Source organism: Diorhabda carinulata, chromosome 1, assembly GCF_026250575.1.
Source record: "Diorhabda carinulata isolate Delta chromosome 1, icDioCari1.1, whole genome shotgun sequence".
In the NCBI taxonomy this organism is placed as follows: domain Eukaryota; kingdom Metazoa; phylum Arthropoda; class Insecta; order Coleoptera; family Chrysomelidae; genus Diorhabda; species Diorhabda carinulata.
In genome coordinates this window covers 24421672-24439186 of record NC_079460.1, presented here as the reverse complement: position 1 = coordinate 24439186, position 17515 = coordinate 24421672, and the positions used below count along the sequence as shown (strand labels likewise).

General features: G+C 31.9%; 1 protein-coding gene across 3 annotated transcripts; it reads right to left on the bottom strand.

Moving 5' to 3' along the window:
• Window positions 1-1144: 1144 nt before the first annotated feature.
• LOC130892627 (battenin) lies at window positions 1145-14640 on the bottom strand. Of its 3 annotated transcripts, none has more exons than XM_057798150.1 (10): window positions 10231-11167; window positions 8414-10153; window positions 6824-7020; window positions 6649-6761; window positions 4471-4629; window positions 4276-4413; window positions 1953-2151; window positions 1742-1891; window positions 1542-1682; window positions 1145-1344 (listed from the first exon to the last, which is right to left on the bottom strand). In XM_057798150.1, exons 3-10 carry the CDS (start codon window positions 7010-7012, stop codon window positions 1216-1218), a joined length of 1218 nt encoding a protein of 405 aa, XP_057654133.1. In that variant the 5' UTR covers window positions 7013-7020; window positions 8414-10153; window positions 10231-11167; the 3' UTR covers window positions 1145-1215. The 3 variants fall into 3 exon arrangements, with proteins under 3 accessions (XP_057654133.1, XP_057654120.1, XP_057654125.1); XM_057798137.1 differs by having other exon boundaries at window positions 9932-10153; window positions 10231-10284; XM_057798142.1 differs by lacking the exons at window positions 8414-10153; window positions 10231-11167 and adding an exon at window positions 14374-14640.
• Between the last annotated feature and the right edge of the window lie 2875 nt (window positions 14641-17515).

Below are 17515 nucleotides of genomic sequence, written 5' to 3'. Positions count from 1 at the left end.
CAAAGGCGGGGAAAAAATTTATTTTTATTTTTGAGCGTAATAAGGACTCCATTTTAAATGATTTTAACAAGGATGTCTAAATATTTTGAGTGAACTATTTCTAGACGTTTGTTAGAAAACAATGGGAAACCCATCGATACCTGGCATATTATTCTTGAAACACTTTTTGACAACTTGCTATCTAAATATGAACGGTCCATGAACTTTGATTTCACCCATTGAAAGTACTATTTTTTTAAAGCCATTTTCCTCCTCTCAAAACAAAAGTCTTTGTCTACTGAATGCCACCATGATTCTATTTTTCATATCTCACGCAGTCTCCATGGCCAGGAGTTTGTTTTCAAGATAAAATTTTATGATTTTAATTTTTAACAAACGAAAATGACGTTCTTCCATCTGGAAATTTGTATGTATGTAGACCCATTGTGTCTACCTTTTTGCCGCAATACTGGGAAACCCCGCGTTTATAGCTGATCCATTAATACCACTCCTTATAAAAAGTCTATATATAATGTGGGATAGCTCTAGTTGCCAGTCATCTTCGTCTTCTATTTCATGTGCTTCCAGGTGCAGTGCCCTGGAGTTCCTCAATGTTTTACACTCTGAGAGAATGTGGAAAAAGTTTTAGTCCTCTGTGCAACAAAACCTACACGCCGCATTATCTTCTAGGTCTAGCATCTTCAGGTTTCCATTGATGCAACAGTGCCCCGATAGAACTAATTGGTTTTGCCTACCTCCATTTCCAGTGCTTTTTCTATTGTTCTGTAGCTGATACCACAGAAGGTTCAAGGCCCATGAAGGGTTTATGCTCCTACTTAGCGAGTCTGTCAGCAATTTCGTTTCGTTCTACTTCCTCCATTGCAGAGTAACTCGTTTAACTTGTCCAGGCATTCCTGAACTAGTTTAAGTATATTTTATTATATTGGAGCTTTAAGCTCTAATGCATGCTTGGCTATTGGATGATAGGATGATGATCATCTGTTTGCTATTGTACTTTTTCAATTGCATAAATTTTTCCTGCTCGAAAAATGGTTGGTGTGTTACCTAGGTTTTTGAAGTGTTTGGTTCTGGTTCTGTACACTTCTATTCCAGCTCTGTCTGCTGCTTCTGGTAACTTTATAAGGTACTTAAATAAAAAGCTGAATTGTTGAAAATCTTTATTAAAAATATATCAAGTCAATAAATAACATGTTTTTAAAAACATAATAATACTTGTTATTGAGGAAGAGGCAAATCACATATCTGATTATGTGCAATAATAGCCAAAAATCCTGCAAGTGTGATACCAATACTATCACCAAAAGTGGTTATGGCCATCGAAAACTGCTTATTCTCTTCTAATACCTGAAAAAATTTAAAAAAGAACAAGTGAGGAGGTAAGTACGTATTTTTTTATTTTATATAATGTAAATGTTTGAACGCAAATTATAGGGTGGGCAAAAACTTTTGACCGGTAATGTATATTGAAGATCATAACAATTTTTTTGTTGGTTAAAAAATTAATGGTAGGGTTAAATTATTTTGAAAAGTCCAGTACTCACTTCATTTGAAATTCTGTAAAATGTATTAACATACGACGATCCACCAAGTAGTCCTTCCCAAAGTACAAGTGCGACAACAATGTAGAAATTCGGAATATAATAAAATATGGCTTCTGTAGTGAATATCACCACGTTTATCCCCTGCAAAATAAAAAAATATTTGTAATTTTTTTTAAATAAGAGTGTGTTTCCTTACTCACTTGGAACAGAGTCATCCACCAAGTTTGTTTGATATGAAATAAATTAACAGAAGATCTAGATAAAAATACTCCTATTTGATAAGTTACTTGGAACCATCTGTATTGTTTCTCTGGGTCCATACTCGATTGTTTAATTCTAATTAATTCAAACTACAAATATTCGATAAATAATTAGAAAGAAATAAATTAAAAAGTTTTGATTCATAATTACAGTTCCTTGATTGATGAAATACTCAAATACATATACCAAAGTGAATGGTATGATATATTTGATTAGACCCGGTAATAACTTTAATTTTTTTACAAATGCTGCTTTGGGATTTTTTACTTCTTCATTATTCACCAATTTTTGAATTTCCAAAGCGAAAGCAATATCATCTTCGGAGGGGGTTGGAAGTAATACCCAAAATCTAAAAATTACGAACCAAATTGGTATTTGTATACCATTATTACATTATAGAAAAAATATCGATTTCATATCCTACTTTTTTTTTAAATTCCAAATATTCTAGAAATGCGCTTATCTATCAAATAATTAAAAAAACACGTAATCGCAAACATCCACTGTATGAACTACAACAATCTAACAAAACAAGACTCATGTATTTTAATAAATAATTCGTCATCAATTCTAGAAAACAGGTCATTTGAAAAAGCAAAGCTGTCAGTTACATCTCCACTTTAAACTGCTACCTCAAAGTTATGGAGGGTAGAAGTAAGGGGAGTATCTCATATAATGTTAGTTCTAACCCATCAAAAAACCGTCCTCGGCACGGTGACGATTCTGCGCAATACAGATTACGTGTTCCAACCGGGCGGTTAGAGATTACGCGTTCCAACCGACTTTGATATCGTTTGTGAACCGTTTCCGAGACGGTCTTTTCGATACTTGGTTGATAGCAAGTACAAGAACCGTGAATATCCGGATATTGCGCAGAAAATATCATTTGAACGCTTACGATTATCGTTCCAAGTACGGTCCCGACTAGCAGGTTGGAACAAACCTATAGAAAAAAAGTTGAGAGAGAGAAGGTCTTTGTTGTTTTTTTGGATGAGTCGAGGAAATTTTTTATGTTGAGGGTGAGATTTTTGGGCTTGGCCCTGATTACTTCCTGCGGGGAGGGTGTTGTGGTGAATGGTAATGTGATTTGTACTGTTCCAACCTATAAAAGAGAAAAAAAAACGAATTGGAATAAGTGAAGTGAAGAAGAAAAGAAAGGGATGCCTGATACAAAAGAATGGGGATACTTTTTTGTAATTTATTTTGTTTAATTAGGGGCTGCATTATTCCCTATCGTCGGCTATTTGACTGATGAACCGGTTCACTAGATCACAGAAAAACCGCTGAAAACCTGCAACATCGACGAGGTGGAATTTGGAGTGGAGTTTCACGAAATGGCGATAGAGGGATTGTCCCGGAAGTGGAGATAATTTGTTGGAGCGGATAATTTTCCTTGGGCTTTGAGGTTAGCAGTCGTCTAGTGGTGTTTCAATGGGTGAGGAAAGTATCTTTGGCAATTGAATTGTTTGATTCGATAATGCGAATCACATAGCGGGCTTGGAGGTTATTTAGATGTCAATATTGACGGCATAAATGGTGTTACTGGGGATGAATCGGTATTGAATTGTATTGGCAATAACTTAGAATGGACTACTCTCAAGACAAGAATTTTTTATGTTTGATTTATATTCGATTATGGGACGGACGTAGGTCAATACGAAATTTCCTCCGAGTGCCTTGATGAGACATACTCGTCTCCGTACTCTGTCTAGAGTATCGTTCAGATCGGCCGACCAACAGTGAATGTGTGTGAATCTCACTCCCAGATAAACGGCTTCTCTGCAGATCTCGATCCTCTCTTCTCATTCTCGAGGGGAAATATTGAGGTTGATGATCACTTGGGTTTTTGGGGAATTCAGAGTTACACTCCATTGCCTGAACCAATCCGAAAATTGATTCAGAAGATTCGGGGTCGAACATTGAGAGAGCAAATGTCTGGGGCGGAAGCAATTAGTGAGGTGCCGTCCACATACAATTGGACCTTTTATATAGGGTGATGAGGGGCTCTGGTATTTCACTTATAGATGAAGTATGGAGCTTTGTGGAACGCCAATAAGGGGATATATATTTAAGATAGGCAATAACCGACTTTGAGACTGATAGAGCGGTCAGTAAGATAAAAATATATCAATTTTATTGACAGACATGGCAGTCGGATAGTTAGAAACTTCCTTACAAGTTCGGCATGTCAGACCTAATCGAAAGACTTTTGGACATCCATGAAGGTGGCAGAGGCGCAGTGTCGTTTATTTCTTGAGTTAAGATAATTTGAAAATTGTTTAATGGCTAAAATGTTCGTGTCTTAATCCGAATTGGTATTTTGCTTTCAAGCTTTGTAACTTCTTTATTATCCGGTTAAAATGTTTCTAATTCGCAAATGAAAGTTGAAAAAGTGCATTGAATTGAAATTTGTACAAACATATTGCTGTGGGTTGTTTGTATGTCTACAAGATTCATTTTAATTGATACTTACGTCAATCCCATGGTTATGGGAACTACTAACAAAATTTGCAGAGTAGTTCTCATGCCCAGGCGATATAAAATAGTGTAAGACAGTGCCCCTATTATTCCTGCACCTCCCGTACCTGAACTCCATGTCGACACCACATTTCTACAATATAATTTCTGTTAAAGCCTAAACTTACTTCGTAAATGTAGAAAAAATTACCTATCAAAGAAAGTGCTGTACTGCATGTAGGTAACTTCCCCTAAGCCAGCAGCTAATGAAGTAAATACAACTCCTAAAAGAGATACGAATAAAGTTTGGCTATACGCGACGCTAATGAATCCTGAAGCTGCCAAGATGACACATAGGGCTACTCTTACACTGAAAATACATAAATATTATCAAAATAACAAAAAGCTTATTTTATTTAGAAACAATTCTTTAAGAATAATTACACAAACAATGGAGTGAGAGCAAAAATTTTGCTGCAACTTGAATTTTCAAAAAGATTAGAAAGTAATGTATTGTAATGTTTTTCTTATTTATTTATACGATTTCTATTCGTGGGGTGAATTCATAAACACTGTCCGTTAGTCTCTTACGTTCTTAATTTATTTAAAACACTTTACACTTAACTAATTCATATAATTCACTTATCAATTGATTAACTTAAATAGTTTATTAGAATTCTAGGATTACTTTGCTTAATCGTTCTGTTTACTACGACTATTTATTATAAACTGAACTCCTTATATATATTTAGAAAGAATTCTCAAAAGTTCTAGAAAATAAAGAAACAAAACGAATAAATAGACCATCCTAGAAATTATTCAAAAGAAACAATGTGAATAAATCACCTGCTAAGATAAAAACTTATATAAAACAAACATCAAACGGATTTCGGATGATTCCAACAACAATTTCCATAGAGGCGTGGCGCTTCCGTCGAATTTTAGTTACAAGTAAAGAGAAGTTATAAATAGAAGGATGACCACAAAGACAAATCTTTACATATTTTCCCGTACTTTAATCATAAAAGCAAGAATCATTTGACATCATTCTCCAGATAGGGGTGAAAAAAATAAATAAATAAAAAGCAGGAAAACATTTAATTCAAATAAAAGTTGTAAATCTTTTAATTTTATTCGAACATGATTTAGCAAATTATAACTCGCTAACAAATCATACATACAAAAACTATTAAAATTCAATTTTATACAACTTATTTATTTAATTATTCATTTAAAATTTGATTTCATTTAATTTAAAAAATGCTTTAAAAGCTCTTAAACTTTAAAATATTTTTGAGTATAGTAGTAGAGAATATCATTTTAAGTTTTTACAATTAAAAATAAATATTACTCCTAAATTAAGATTCCTAAATATTTAAACATGTACGAATTATTTAAATCACAATTTTTTCAGTTATAATTATCATCCCCTAAGCTCTCGCAGCCCTACCTCTTTAAATGTTTTTGTGTAATATTAGATCTAAAACTAATTTATACCGTTTTTTTATAATTGGAATAAATATATTCAAAAAATTTTGAACAAGTCTATTTAGGGGTAATTTATAATAAAAATTCAGAAGCTAAGATTTTGTCCTTATACGACAGATTTGTTCAAATATCAGTACCAATAATTATATTGATTTATTTTCTATCTTGAATGTTTCTATGAAAAAATTCTATTATACTTATCTTAATCACCAACTAGAAATATGTCAACAAGTAATTACTATGTTATTTAATTATATTGCCATTGATTTTTTCTATTTGAAATTTTAAAGGCACACCATTGAAAAAAGAACATAATTAATGTGGGACTTCATATTTTGTTTAGATAAAATTGAACTTCTCTCTAACTCCTTAGTCCTTGCACTTTTTAATTTTTTGCGTTGTGATCTGTCTCAATTTTAGGTCTATTTTCTATGAAAATCAGTTGGATTTATGAACTCTTACAATTCGAGTTGGAAACAAGGTATAAAATTTTGAATATTTGATTTTCTGGCCCTGTTTGAACTAATCAGAAATTTTATTTCACATAAGTACATTTTTCGTATTTAGATATCTCATTTGCATGGTAGACGAAAAATCTCATGTTTCATTTGTTGCAAGTTTCAGCATTTATTTTTTGAATTAGGTTATTGTATACGTCGTCATATTATGACCATGATATATTTGACTTGGATATCTGTTTTCATTGGTTAGGCGTTGGAACGAGGGCGTCGAACATAAAACTTGGTCATATCCCAGCGCGAACTCGGCGTGAGCTTGAACGTTGATGCTTACAACTTGACCTTTATATGTTCAAATTGACGTTTCGACCTACTTATTATGATTAAGACCGAAGTAGGTGGAAGATGGAAACGAAAAAGAAAGCAACCTTTTAGATACTTACTGTACAAAAAAAGGTAGGAATGGAGCTATCATCTTACAACAAAGTCCAGGCAGAATATCTGCTAATAAAATAGCACCTGTTGATAGATACGTACAATCTCTAGTTGAACTTTTCTAAAACACAAAAAACCAAACGTTTATTACCTATTATCAAATTGTTCATCAACACATTTTACCTTGTTTTCGGAAGAATCTCCTCCCATTTGACTGCTAATTATATCATTAGCAGCTGTCAACATAACTACGTATCCATAATTGTTGCATAGTCCGAGAATCCAGTAGGCTATCAGAGCTCTAATTCTTCTTCTATTATTATTATTGATGATAGTTTTTTTTGTTTCTATATCTTCAGAAGTTGTCATCATTATAGAACCTTGAAAATTCTTACTCATTTACTTTGAATAACATGAAGAAAAAACCTAAGCCCGAACTATCATTGAAATAATTTTGATTGTGAACATTGTTCAAATTGAATTTTGCAAATTCAGAAATTGATTGGGTAACTTGCTGATTGTGCCAAGATGGAAATCACCCGAGAAGTCTTACGTTAGATGTTTTTTTATTATTTTAAAAAAAGACTTACTAAATAACAATGGATAGAATCGCTTCGTGCAACTTTTGGTAATGAAGCACAATCGGAGAAGGATGTTTAGAATTGATTTGCAGAGTGATTACAGAAGATCGACATGTGATTTACAGACAGATCTTAAGTTATCTCATACAACAATACAATCGATGTTGCATGAACATATAAGTATGAGAAAAATGTGTTTCAGAAGTCTCAATAATCGCTTTTCAATTTATTAAGCACTTTGTGCACGAAACCCATGGGCTCGACGCTCATGAGCTTGGCACACAAGAATTAATTGGAACAAACTTCGGTAGGTGTTGCGTCAAATGTCAAATTTGAAAAAAATCTCACACATTAATTGTTTATTTGTTGCTGTGCTTCAAATACTTCAATACTATGGAAGTACTTCTTTGAAACTGTATTTTTTACTATATATACTTTCTTAAGCCCTTTTATAATCTTCTTCATTAAGTAATAATGCACATTCCCAATTTGTTTCTGAATCCAATAATAAAAGAAAAAATTGTTTTAATTAAATGTGAGTTGGAATAAGTTAAATAAATTTGAAATAAATGCCCACAGAACGTCAAAAAAGTTTGGGTTTAAAACACAATTTTGAAGCTCAAACGATTATCTGGTGTTTGATTGGCAAGGAACAAACGCGACTGAGTTCAACGCATAGATCTTAAAAACGAAAATTTGGAAGATGGGTTTGGAGCAAGCGACTATTGTCCGTATTCACCGGATTTATCACCTAATGACTTTTTTGTGAAACAAAGCATGCGCGGACAGCGATTTTCATCACCTTAAGACTTTCAGAACCATGTTTCCACGATATCAGCTTCATAGTGGAAAAAATGTTTCCAGAATTGGTTTGAGCGTATTCAAACATGTATAGGACATTAGGGCGAATATTTCAAAGAAAACAAGTGTGACACATTATCGGAGAAACGAATTGACATGAGGAAGAAATCGTTCACAAGCCCACTATTTTGATAAAACAATTTTATACGTCATTTTTTTTAACTCAAAAGCTACGTTACTTTTTTTCACGCTTTTTGACCGATTCAGAATTCTTCCCGAATGCAAATCAATAAAAAAACGTGAATATTATAACGAAAGTAGAAAAAAATAATTTTTGGTGTTTATTTGTTATCTGATTTGACAGAATTGAATTTGAATATCGAATACTTACATTTTAGTATATTATTGAATAAAAGAAATTAATCATCTACAAAAATTGGACAATACACTTTCACTTTAAAAACTATGTGATTAAACTGTCTGGTTTCCGAGAACGAACTAATCATTCAAGTATTTTCGCGACCTTTAATGTATTATTTAGGTTGTGCATTTCACATTGCCATCATAAAAAAAAACGATAAAAAATATTATCAGAATCGCTTGAAGTTTATTTATCGTAAATTAAACAGATTTGAAAGGAAATGAATTATTCACTAAAAAACCTTTGTGAAAGAAACTGTATTATTGCTAAGGATGTATACAAAACTTCGTCACATAAAAACAATTTTTAAATTCAAAGATAACGATTAAAAATGATACATAAAACGGTACACTATATATAAATTGAATTGGTATGAGATATTTAATTTATATTTTCACTATATACGAGGTTTGTTTCAAAAGTATCTAGCATACAATAATATATCCGCGTCAAAACAGTGGTGCATAGGCGTCACTAATCATTTTTCATAAACTCTGTGGTGTTTTAGTTCGTTTGTTTGTTTACAAGGACTTTTTATCGTTAGTCGCATTTTTTGTACAAAAAATATTAGACCAATAAACTTGAATCAAGTTTTGTTGTGATTTTGGAAATGGTGGAAGCATAATGAAACTAAAAAAGAGCGTCAAAGTCGCGTCAAAAGTCAACAAAACAACGTTGTTTGTATCCTTTGATTATAAAAGTGCATCACAAATACTCTCTGAGAAGGCACACGATGAATATTAGAAATATGTTTCCAGTGAATTCATCGAAGATTGTGCTGCAATTTGAAAAAAGCTCCAATTTGTACAGCTTCGTTAACCTCATTAAAACTCCGATTCCGGGACAAAAAACGCTTTAAACTAATACGATTTCGAGGCTATGAAGGTACGCACGATATTTTTGGAACAAATCTCGTATATAAATTATAATAATATTTAAAGTAGATAATCTAAAGTTTCAGCTCAAGTATTTAACAATATATTTTGAATTATTATTAGCCTTGAATTTGTTATCATGGTATTATTACACCATAACTACGAACAGAAGGTCATTAAATAAATAAAATTATTGATATATAATTTGAAAATATTATTAAACGTGTGAGTTATATTTCTGGTAATTAGGTAAGTATGTTTGACGTAAGAAAGTAGATTGCACTAGAATTTACCAACAATTTACTAAACAACATTGAAAAATTATTCAAAAACAAACTATCAAATATTTGATGTCTACCATGTGTTTAAATGTGCTGGAGTTGTTAAATTCATTGGAATTAGTATCTTTATCTACCACAGTTTTTTCTAGTAACCTCAGCTCACCAAACCTCTTTTTGCAATTGCGAGCCAATGGGGATGTTAATATCGACAAAAAGATCGATTTTCATCACGCTCTTCAAAGGAGATGTAATTCAATATTCGTCGAGACATTAGCTAGGAAAGTAGTTGTTTCCAATCATTTATTTTGATATATTTGTCACACCTCATATACCTTCGAAACTGCGAAGCTCTCGCACTACACACTCCGCCATTGTTGACAGTCAGTGGTTTCAGTCGGCGTTATGCTACAGTCACGTAAACATTATTCATGCTCCCACCAAGTGTGATTCGTTTTCTATAGGCTGAAGGCCATAGAGCTGCAGAAATCTATCGGACCACTGAATTGTCTTCTTGTCTTCTCCTTCACTTGATTTGATTAACAGAAATCACAAAACTAAAAATTATGTTTAATCGCAACGAAAAGGTTATAATTGGAAAGTGAAAATTGTTTTAACTAGTAAATGTACTTACACCATCGTATTGGAGAATATTTTGTTATCAAGTCGACATTATATGGAACTGTATAAAAATTAAAATCAATAGATTAATTGTATACTATTTATTCAAGTCAATGATTTTTATACCATGATAACTACTTAGTGTCAATATTGCTTATGATTGCAGAAATCTTGTTTTAGCAATTTATTATTAAAGGATTCGAAATTGTGCGATAAAAAATATTAATCTTACATTTCGATGAAATTCTGGATTTCGATTGACGTGAATATATAAATCATTTAATTAATAATTAGAACTTTTTTTTCTAAACAATAAACAAAATATTTCCTGAATTAATAACAACCAAAAAATGCGATGAATCTGGGATGATTTTATGTAGTGTATAAGCTCAGATATCAAAATGAATCAGCCTGAGTACCGGGTAAAATCAATTTGTAATTTCGAGATCGTATAACAGAATTTTTTTTGCTCCAGTAGATTAATTTGAATATGATTGAAGACAACCAACTAATCAGTACAACAGTATACTAAAAACAGATCTTATGTACTGTTTTCACGTTGGCGTAGATAAATTGATTTATTTCGATTTTGACGTTTCTAAATATTTAATATTTCAAAAGATCAAGATTTGATTGTACTACTGACGATAATATTAACGAAATCATAGAATCAAACATATCAAAAAATACCGTAAAAAAATTGTCCGGAAAGCGCTTTTATAGATTTTTGCAATAATAGAGAGTATCAATTAGATGGAGAAAAGAATTGGTGTTTTAAGGGATTGGGCTGTGAACACGAGAAGAAAAGATGATACAGAGTTTAAAGAAACTACGGTCAAAACCATGTGGAACGTAACAAATAAGAAAAATATTGTAAAGAAATGATCCATTCAAAAGTGTTGTATGTATTTCAACAAGTGCAAGCTGCCTGCGGTTCTATACGACAAAAACTGCAATCAAATCTCTGTAAAATGAAACAGAATTCGACAGCATTAAGTTCCGTAGAAATAACGAAAACTATCAATTTATGGAATGAAAATAGCTCTGGAGGTAGAATTGGCTTACTGGAGTGGGGAAGCTGCTGCTTGCTTGACAAAGATGGTTCAAGAATGGTGTACTCAAAGCAAATTTTTAATAGAAAACAACGACGCCAACATTTGTCAAAAGGGGCCCAAATGTTAAAATCGTCACTGGAAATCCGAAAAGATATGAGAATATGCCCATTGGAAGAAATACGATTGGCCCAAATCGTCTGCCGGAGCGATTCGGTTAAGTACAAAGGGAAAAAATTACTAATCACTCCAATAGATCGACTGCAGTTAGTCGATTGGCTAAAAGTGATGTAAAAGAGAATGAGCTTATAGAAATAAAACCCTTCTTAAATATTGACGAAGAACATCAAAATCAAATTATCAACAGCATGCATATTGGAAACAATCTTCATCAGTTTTAGAAACTAACACGTCTGGATTTTCACTTAACTTTTCTAATTGTTTCTTTGTTAATAAATTATTTTTGTCCGTAGTTTTTAGACAGCGGTACCATTTTCTAAACACCCTATATAAATTTTTGTCAAGGTTTTCACAGAATTTGAAAGCTGTAAGTGTTATTTGTCCAAATCCCACAAATATTAGACTTGACTCACTTAAACTTAGAAATATAGTTTTTTTAGTGGAGGACTGCATGTGTCCAAAAATTTCGAAAATATGAAATAATTAAAAAATGGTGGACTTTAGACATACGATACCAAAAATAAAGTAATATTGAAAATTCGCGTAGATTCCAAAAATTTAATAAAAACCACAGTATTTCACTTAAAATAACGAAGTTTGGGTCCACTTCTGATATAACCGGAAATTTCAGAAAACTGAAATTATTTTAGCTGAAACGTGCATTTCGGAAAAGCCACGCAAGCAAATTTTCAGAACACTAATCGCAGTACTTTCCCATATCCATTCAGCTTCGATTCGATAATTGTTCTAATTTTTGAACGAAATACTTTTAACAAAACGAATGTGTTTGCTTGAAACATTTTATTATTTTTAGACTATTTAAATTAATACTTTAATAACCACTTAATCAAATGTGATGCCAATAAACTTTCTAAAAATAGAATTTCACGTTAAGAAAGAAACTGATATTTGATTTTTGGCCTTGACGAATATGAAATTATTCAAATCGTTTATTGTATTCCAATTATTTATTATTTGTAGTATTAAGCCAGTTTGAATACGCACAGTATTCAGAGGGTGATCGTATGAAATTAAGATTAAGACAAAATTTCCTAACCCATCACTTGCTGAGATATCACCTTTAAAACATGGTGACTGAAGAGAGACAAAGATAGAAATTGTCAAAAAATTGTTACAATTTATTTGTAGACAAAAGCTTGTAAAAACTAAAAAATAAACAGAAAAAGAACTAAATATAGATACAAACACTATAAAATTTCAAAATACCGAAAAAAAACAAAATGAGTAACAAAATTAAAGGTAATAGTAATAGGTAATAATCAATATAAAGTCTATAGCATGCCCGAAATTAAATATTATTATTAGAATAGAAGTCGTTTATAGAGTTGGAGACACTTTCCACTAAATATGCCGTCAAATTATTGCGGAATGCGGGAAAATATAATATCGATTTGATTTCAATTTGCAAGTGATTGTGCATTTTTTTCATTGTAAAATATTGAGCCCTCAACTAATTCTGAACGTGGAGTAGGTATGTAGATAAAGGTCGTGCTCCGCGTTCCTAAGTACAAACATATTCAAAGATGAATAAGGAAGGAAAAATCGATATTTTAATTTTTTTAAAGAAGTCTCTGCACTGAGCCCTGCTATTTAGTCCAAGTAAATATCTAACAGCTCTCTTTTGAAGTTTGAAGATTCGTTCAAATTGAGTCGCACCACACATACCCCAGAAGGTAAAGGCATATCGGAGATGCGACTCAATAAGGGCATAATAAACTGTTATAGAGATGAATAAGTTTAGTTTTTTGGAAACTGATCTTAGAGCAAAATAGGAAGAACCTAATTTTTTAAACAACTTCCATTTCAAGGAATTGTCCACAAGCCTAAGAATTTTACAGATTCAACGGCTGCAATGTATTTTTACTTTTTCATAAAATATCAGTAACTTGAAATTCTGTAATTTTCGTGCACTCGCAAAGGACTATTAACTACGGGTATTTTTTCAATATTCTACGGAGGATTTTTTTACACCACCAGAAAGTTGAAATTTCAACGAATAAAAATATCCCCGACTGATATTTTGATGGGAGGAGTTTCGAATGAAAATTAGGGTGCTTTTTCGATATTAAGACAAAATAATGTTAAAAAAAATATTTTACATTAAATAAATTATTGATTATTTGGGAAATAAAATGATTTTTACTAAATTTCTTGAAATATTTATGTTTTTTGTAAAAGATAAACATAAAAAAACTTTGGTTACCTCAAATTTTCACATAAATTTTGAGGTTATACGTAAAAAAGTGTTGTAGATCTTTTTATTATCTACAGCTTCGCCATTTGACTTAGTATTTCTATAGGGCCTGTAGATAAACCGGTTTTCATCCTTAAAAGCTCACCCCCTCCCACTTACCGACCTCAGATCGCCCGTAAATAATTTTTCCTTTCATTTGTATTATATTCTCCTCCTTGGGTTTTATCCTACTATTATTTTATTTTGTCTAGAAAATTATCGACCCTGTCCTGATACGTGAAGACTTGCTATTGGAATATCGAAAAGGTCCTGTCTTGATTTTATCTAAATGATCCATTTCAAAAATCTAACAATTTAAAAATTACTATTAAGACGAAAATTCTTTCAGGACAAACCTTGTATATAAATAATTACATATAACCTACTGTAAGCAGTTTCAATAATATTTTTTTAAGTAGCAGAGGCTCAGATAGAGATTTGCTTTTCGGTGGGATTAATTGAGTACATTTTTGTCATTTGGGCGCTAAATATATTTTTTATAAAATGATTTTCTATTTCATTGGAATATAAAATTTATAGAAAAATGTTTGGTTGTCATACTTGATACAATATTCTTATTCATATGCATTAATTTAATGTTTTAAAGTAGTGTTGTACATAGTATTGAAAATAACCAAGAAATAGCCAATTTTTAGTGTAAAATACTTACATGGAAAAGAAAAATTAGAGCTTGATACGACTGCCAGATGAATTACGTTGTAAATGCCGTCAACCAACACGTGTTCCTTCTCAGTACTGATTTCACAAACGAGTATCACCAAGTACTGTTACAAAAGTCTACGAAGTGTTAAAACGCGCATCACATACGCAAGTTTTTCCACTAATTAATCAGTCTACCAAGTGAAGCTGGGCCTAATAAATTTTCAGTAATAACTTAAAAAAGAGAACCAGTTATTTTATCATTGTTGTGTTTATGTATAATTTTAGCTAAGTTTTATTATATTTGCAAATATGTATTGGGTAAATCGCCATAAGAAACCGGTTTTGAAAAGTCACTGTTGTATTGTTCAGAACAGGTCTTTGAATATAGTAGCTTAGGTCATTAATAAATGTTGATTATACTGTTGCCAAAATACAGATAAGTGCATTGGCAATTTGAAAATTTGGCAGGTCGACTGTAATACAAGATTTGTACATACAGGGTGAATCACAATATTTACACGGTCTTGAACGGGCAAACGGTGACATTTTTTGGCATTTTTTTCTCATAGTCATATCAATCACGTTTAAAGTTATTTCCAAGAATACAGGAAGCTTCGAAAGTAGTTCAACTAATCAGACATACGATTTTTTTCAATGGAACGCTCTATATTTGCATTTTTCAATTCTAACAAAAAAATTAAGGAAGCTTGAAGCTCTCATTAAGATTCGCCCATTTTCAGAATATTACTCTTACGAACTGTCCAACATAATCCCACTTAGGCAAATACCTTTTGATATTTGTGACAATTTTGAGTATGTATTTTCAATATTAACAATGAATTTGTATATAGTTGTTTACACCTCAAATTACAATTGGTTTTCCTTTCTTTTGCTTTGTGCTCGTTCAAATAAGTTCGTATTGAACAAGCATGATATAATTAGTCGATCGAAGCTGGACAAAATCTTTCGGTCGTAAATGATGGTACAGAGTATCCGTAGTACACAGTGTCTAAGTCCACTTCCATTTCCAAAATAAACATTTAATGACAGCTCGGTATTCATCTCTCATTTCGGCAACGAATTGCTTATACGAGTGTCAGACAGAAACTTTCAAAGTTCAAAACGGCTCAAATGTTAGTGACAATCTCATAAGGCATGCGTAAATATATTTGCCAACTTCAGATTGTAAGATTTTCAGACAACCCTCGTTGTATCGAAACTGATTTTTGTTATAGTTATTGTTGTTATAGTTGAATACGTAGAGTATTTAGAGATGGATTTCGGTTATATAAATTTATTTTTTAAAATGCTAAATCAAACTGCAGATCATGAATATTCTTTCAAACGAAAAAATTGAGCTCGCGGGGAACATATTTAATGCATATACCTGTGACAGCTTACTTGGTATAGCTTTTCGGCAGTTTTATTATTCATGAAGTGAGCAATTAAACCTGTCAAGGGATGTCATTTAACGAACAGAGGTCGGTTGCATTGGATAGTACGTCGAATGTGCATATATACGACTAATTGACATTAGGGATACTGTCGGATATAAATATGGATATGCAGATTTACTGCATTAGATAATATAACGTCAAAAGTATTTAATATTTTTTTATCGCAATAGCCGAAACAGTGGAAAAAATATTGTATATGTTTACATTTTAATATTATGATTATTTTGTGATTCATTCATTTTGAAGAATTTGATTAATTCAAATTAAATAACAATTTTATTTATAGGCCGGTCAAATTAGACCCAAAAAACGAAGCTACATAAATTCTCATCAAACTCAAAATTAGTAGAATTGTTTAAAATATAATAAAAATGAAATTTGAATGTTCCCCGTCATACCCGTGTATGGAAAAAATTTTATTCATAATCAAAGGTCAAAAAAATGAGTTTTTCGCGATTATCAGCAAAACGGTAAGTTTTATCATGAAAATACTTCAGACAAGAATTGTAGATCATAAAATTATCTACAAAAAACGTATTAATACTTTTTCCCTATGGGCCATCATTTCTGAGAGGTAACGATTCAAAAAGTTGTAATCGTCATAATATGCATGAGTAAGTCCCGTATATACATGTCTAGAGTTGTAATATATATGTTAAAATGATAATTTTATACTTTCGTTGTCCCCTAGTTTTTTGGCTCTAGAAAATCGAAGAAATCATCCAATTTAGATGAATTTTTTGAAATCTTCGTTTTAACGGCGGATTTACGAAAAAAACTATGGGAATAAAAAAAATTGAAAACTTGTATTGATTTCAGGGCTTTAAATGTTCATGATATTCATATTTGTTATGATATTTTCCGTTCATATATGGTTTATCTGGAAAATAAAATAGATGATCTTAATGGTATATTAATTATTGTTCTCATTAAATATTATAAACACTTCTGTTCACTGAAAAAACATGCACTGTCACTGTCAGTGATAGATAATTCTATAATCAATTTGAGTCCAGTTGAAGTGAGAGTGTACTTAATGCCTCCTCAGTTAAATGAAATTCATAAAGCTGCCATTATTGCCAAATTTGAAGATGGCTGGTCTATCATAAGACTGGTCAATCATCTAGGTCTTAATATGACGGCGCCGAAAGATTCTGTCAGGAAGAAGGAAAATTTGAAATGACGATTAATTTTTTAAGATAACATCCCTTTGAATCGGCTGCTTGTGCCCCAGGATCCTATCCTACCGCATGAAGACGAATTAAACCTTCGGATTTGAAAAATTGTGCAAGTGCTTCCAAATGAGTGCAAGCAATCCCAGAGTTGTTTTTGCACTTAATTGTGTGTATCTTTATCTGGACTTTTGGGAACGAATTGTCTTCACAGACGTAAGAACATTCAAGCCATGCAATGGTGGACGTATTTGCGTTTACAGACTACCAAATTCAAGATGACGGAAAATGCTCAATAAATGTTAAGGCTTGGATTAGTATCAATGGACCTGGCGTTTGTTGGAGAATTGATGTAAGGCTCAACTCAATATTCTAGACAACATTATGTTGCCATTGGTAAATCAAACTTAGGATGGAATATGACAAGTGTTCTGTCTACACAACAACAATATTGAGACATTACTGTGGAATAGCATGAGAAGACCTTAATTTAAATCTTATTCTGTATTATCTAGTATGG

Bases quoted from the DNA above. Each gene is read 5' to 3' on its own strand.
- LOC130892627 (XM_057798137.1), bottom strand. From the start codon at position 9,971: ATGGCGGAGTGTGTAGTGCGAGAGCTTCGCAGTTTCGAAG. The intron at 1,892-1,952 runs GTAATTATGAAT...GAATATTTGTAG, and splicing joins ATTTCATCAATCAAGGAACT to TTTGAATTAATTAGAATTAA. The intron at 1,345-1,541 runs GTGAGTACTGGA...AAATTTTTTCAG, and splicing joins TTTACAGAATTTCAAATGAA to GTATTAGAAGAGAATAAGCA.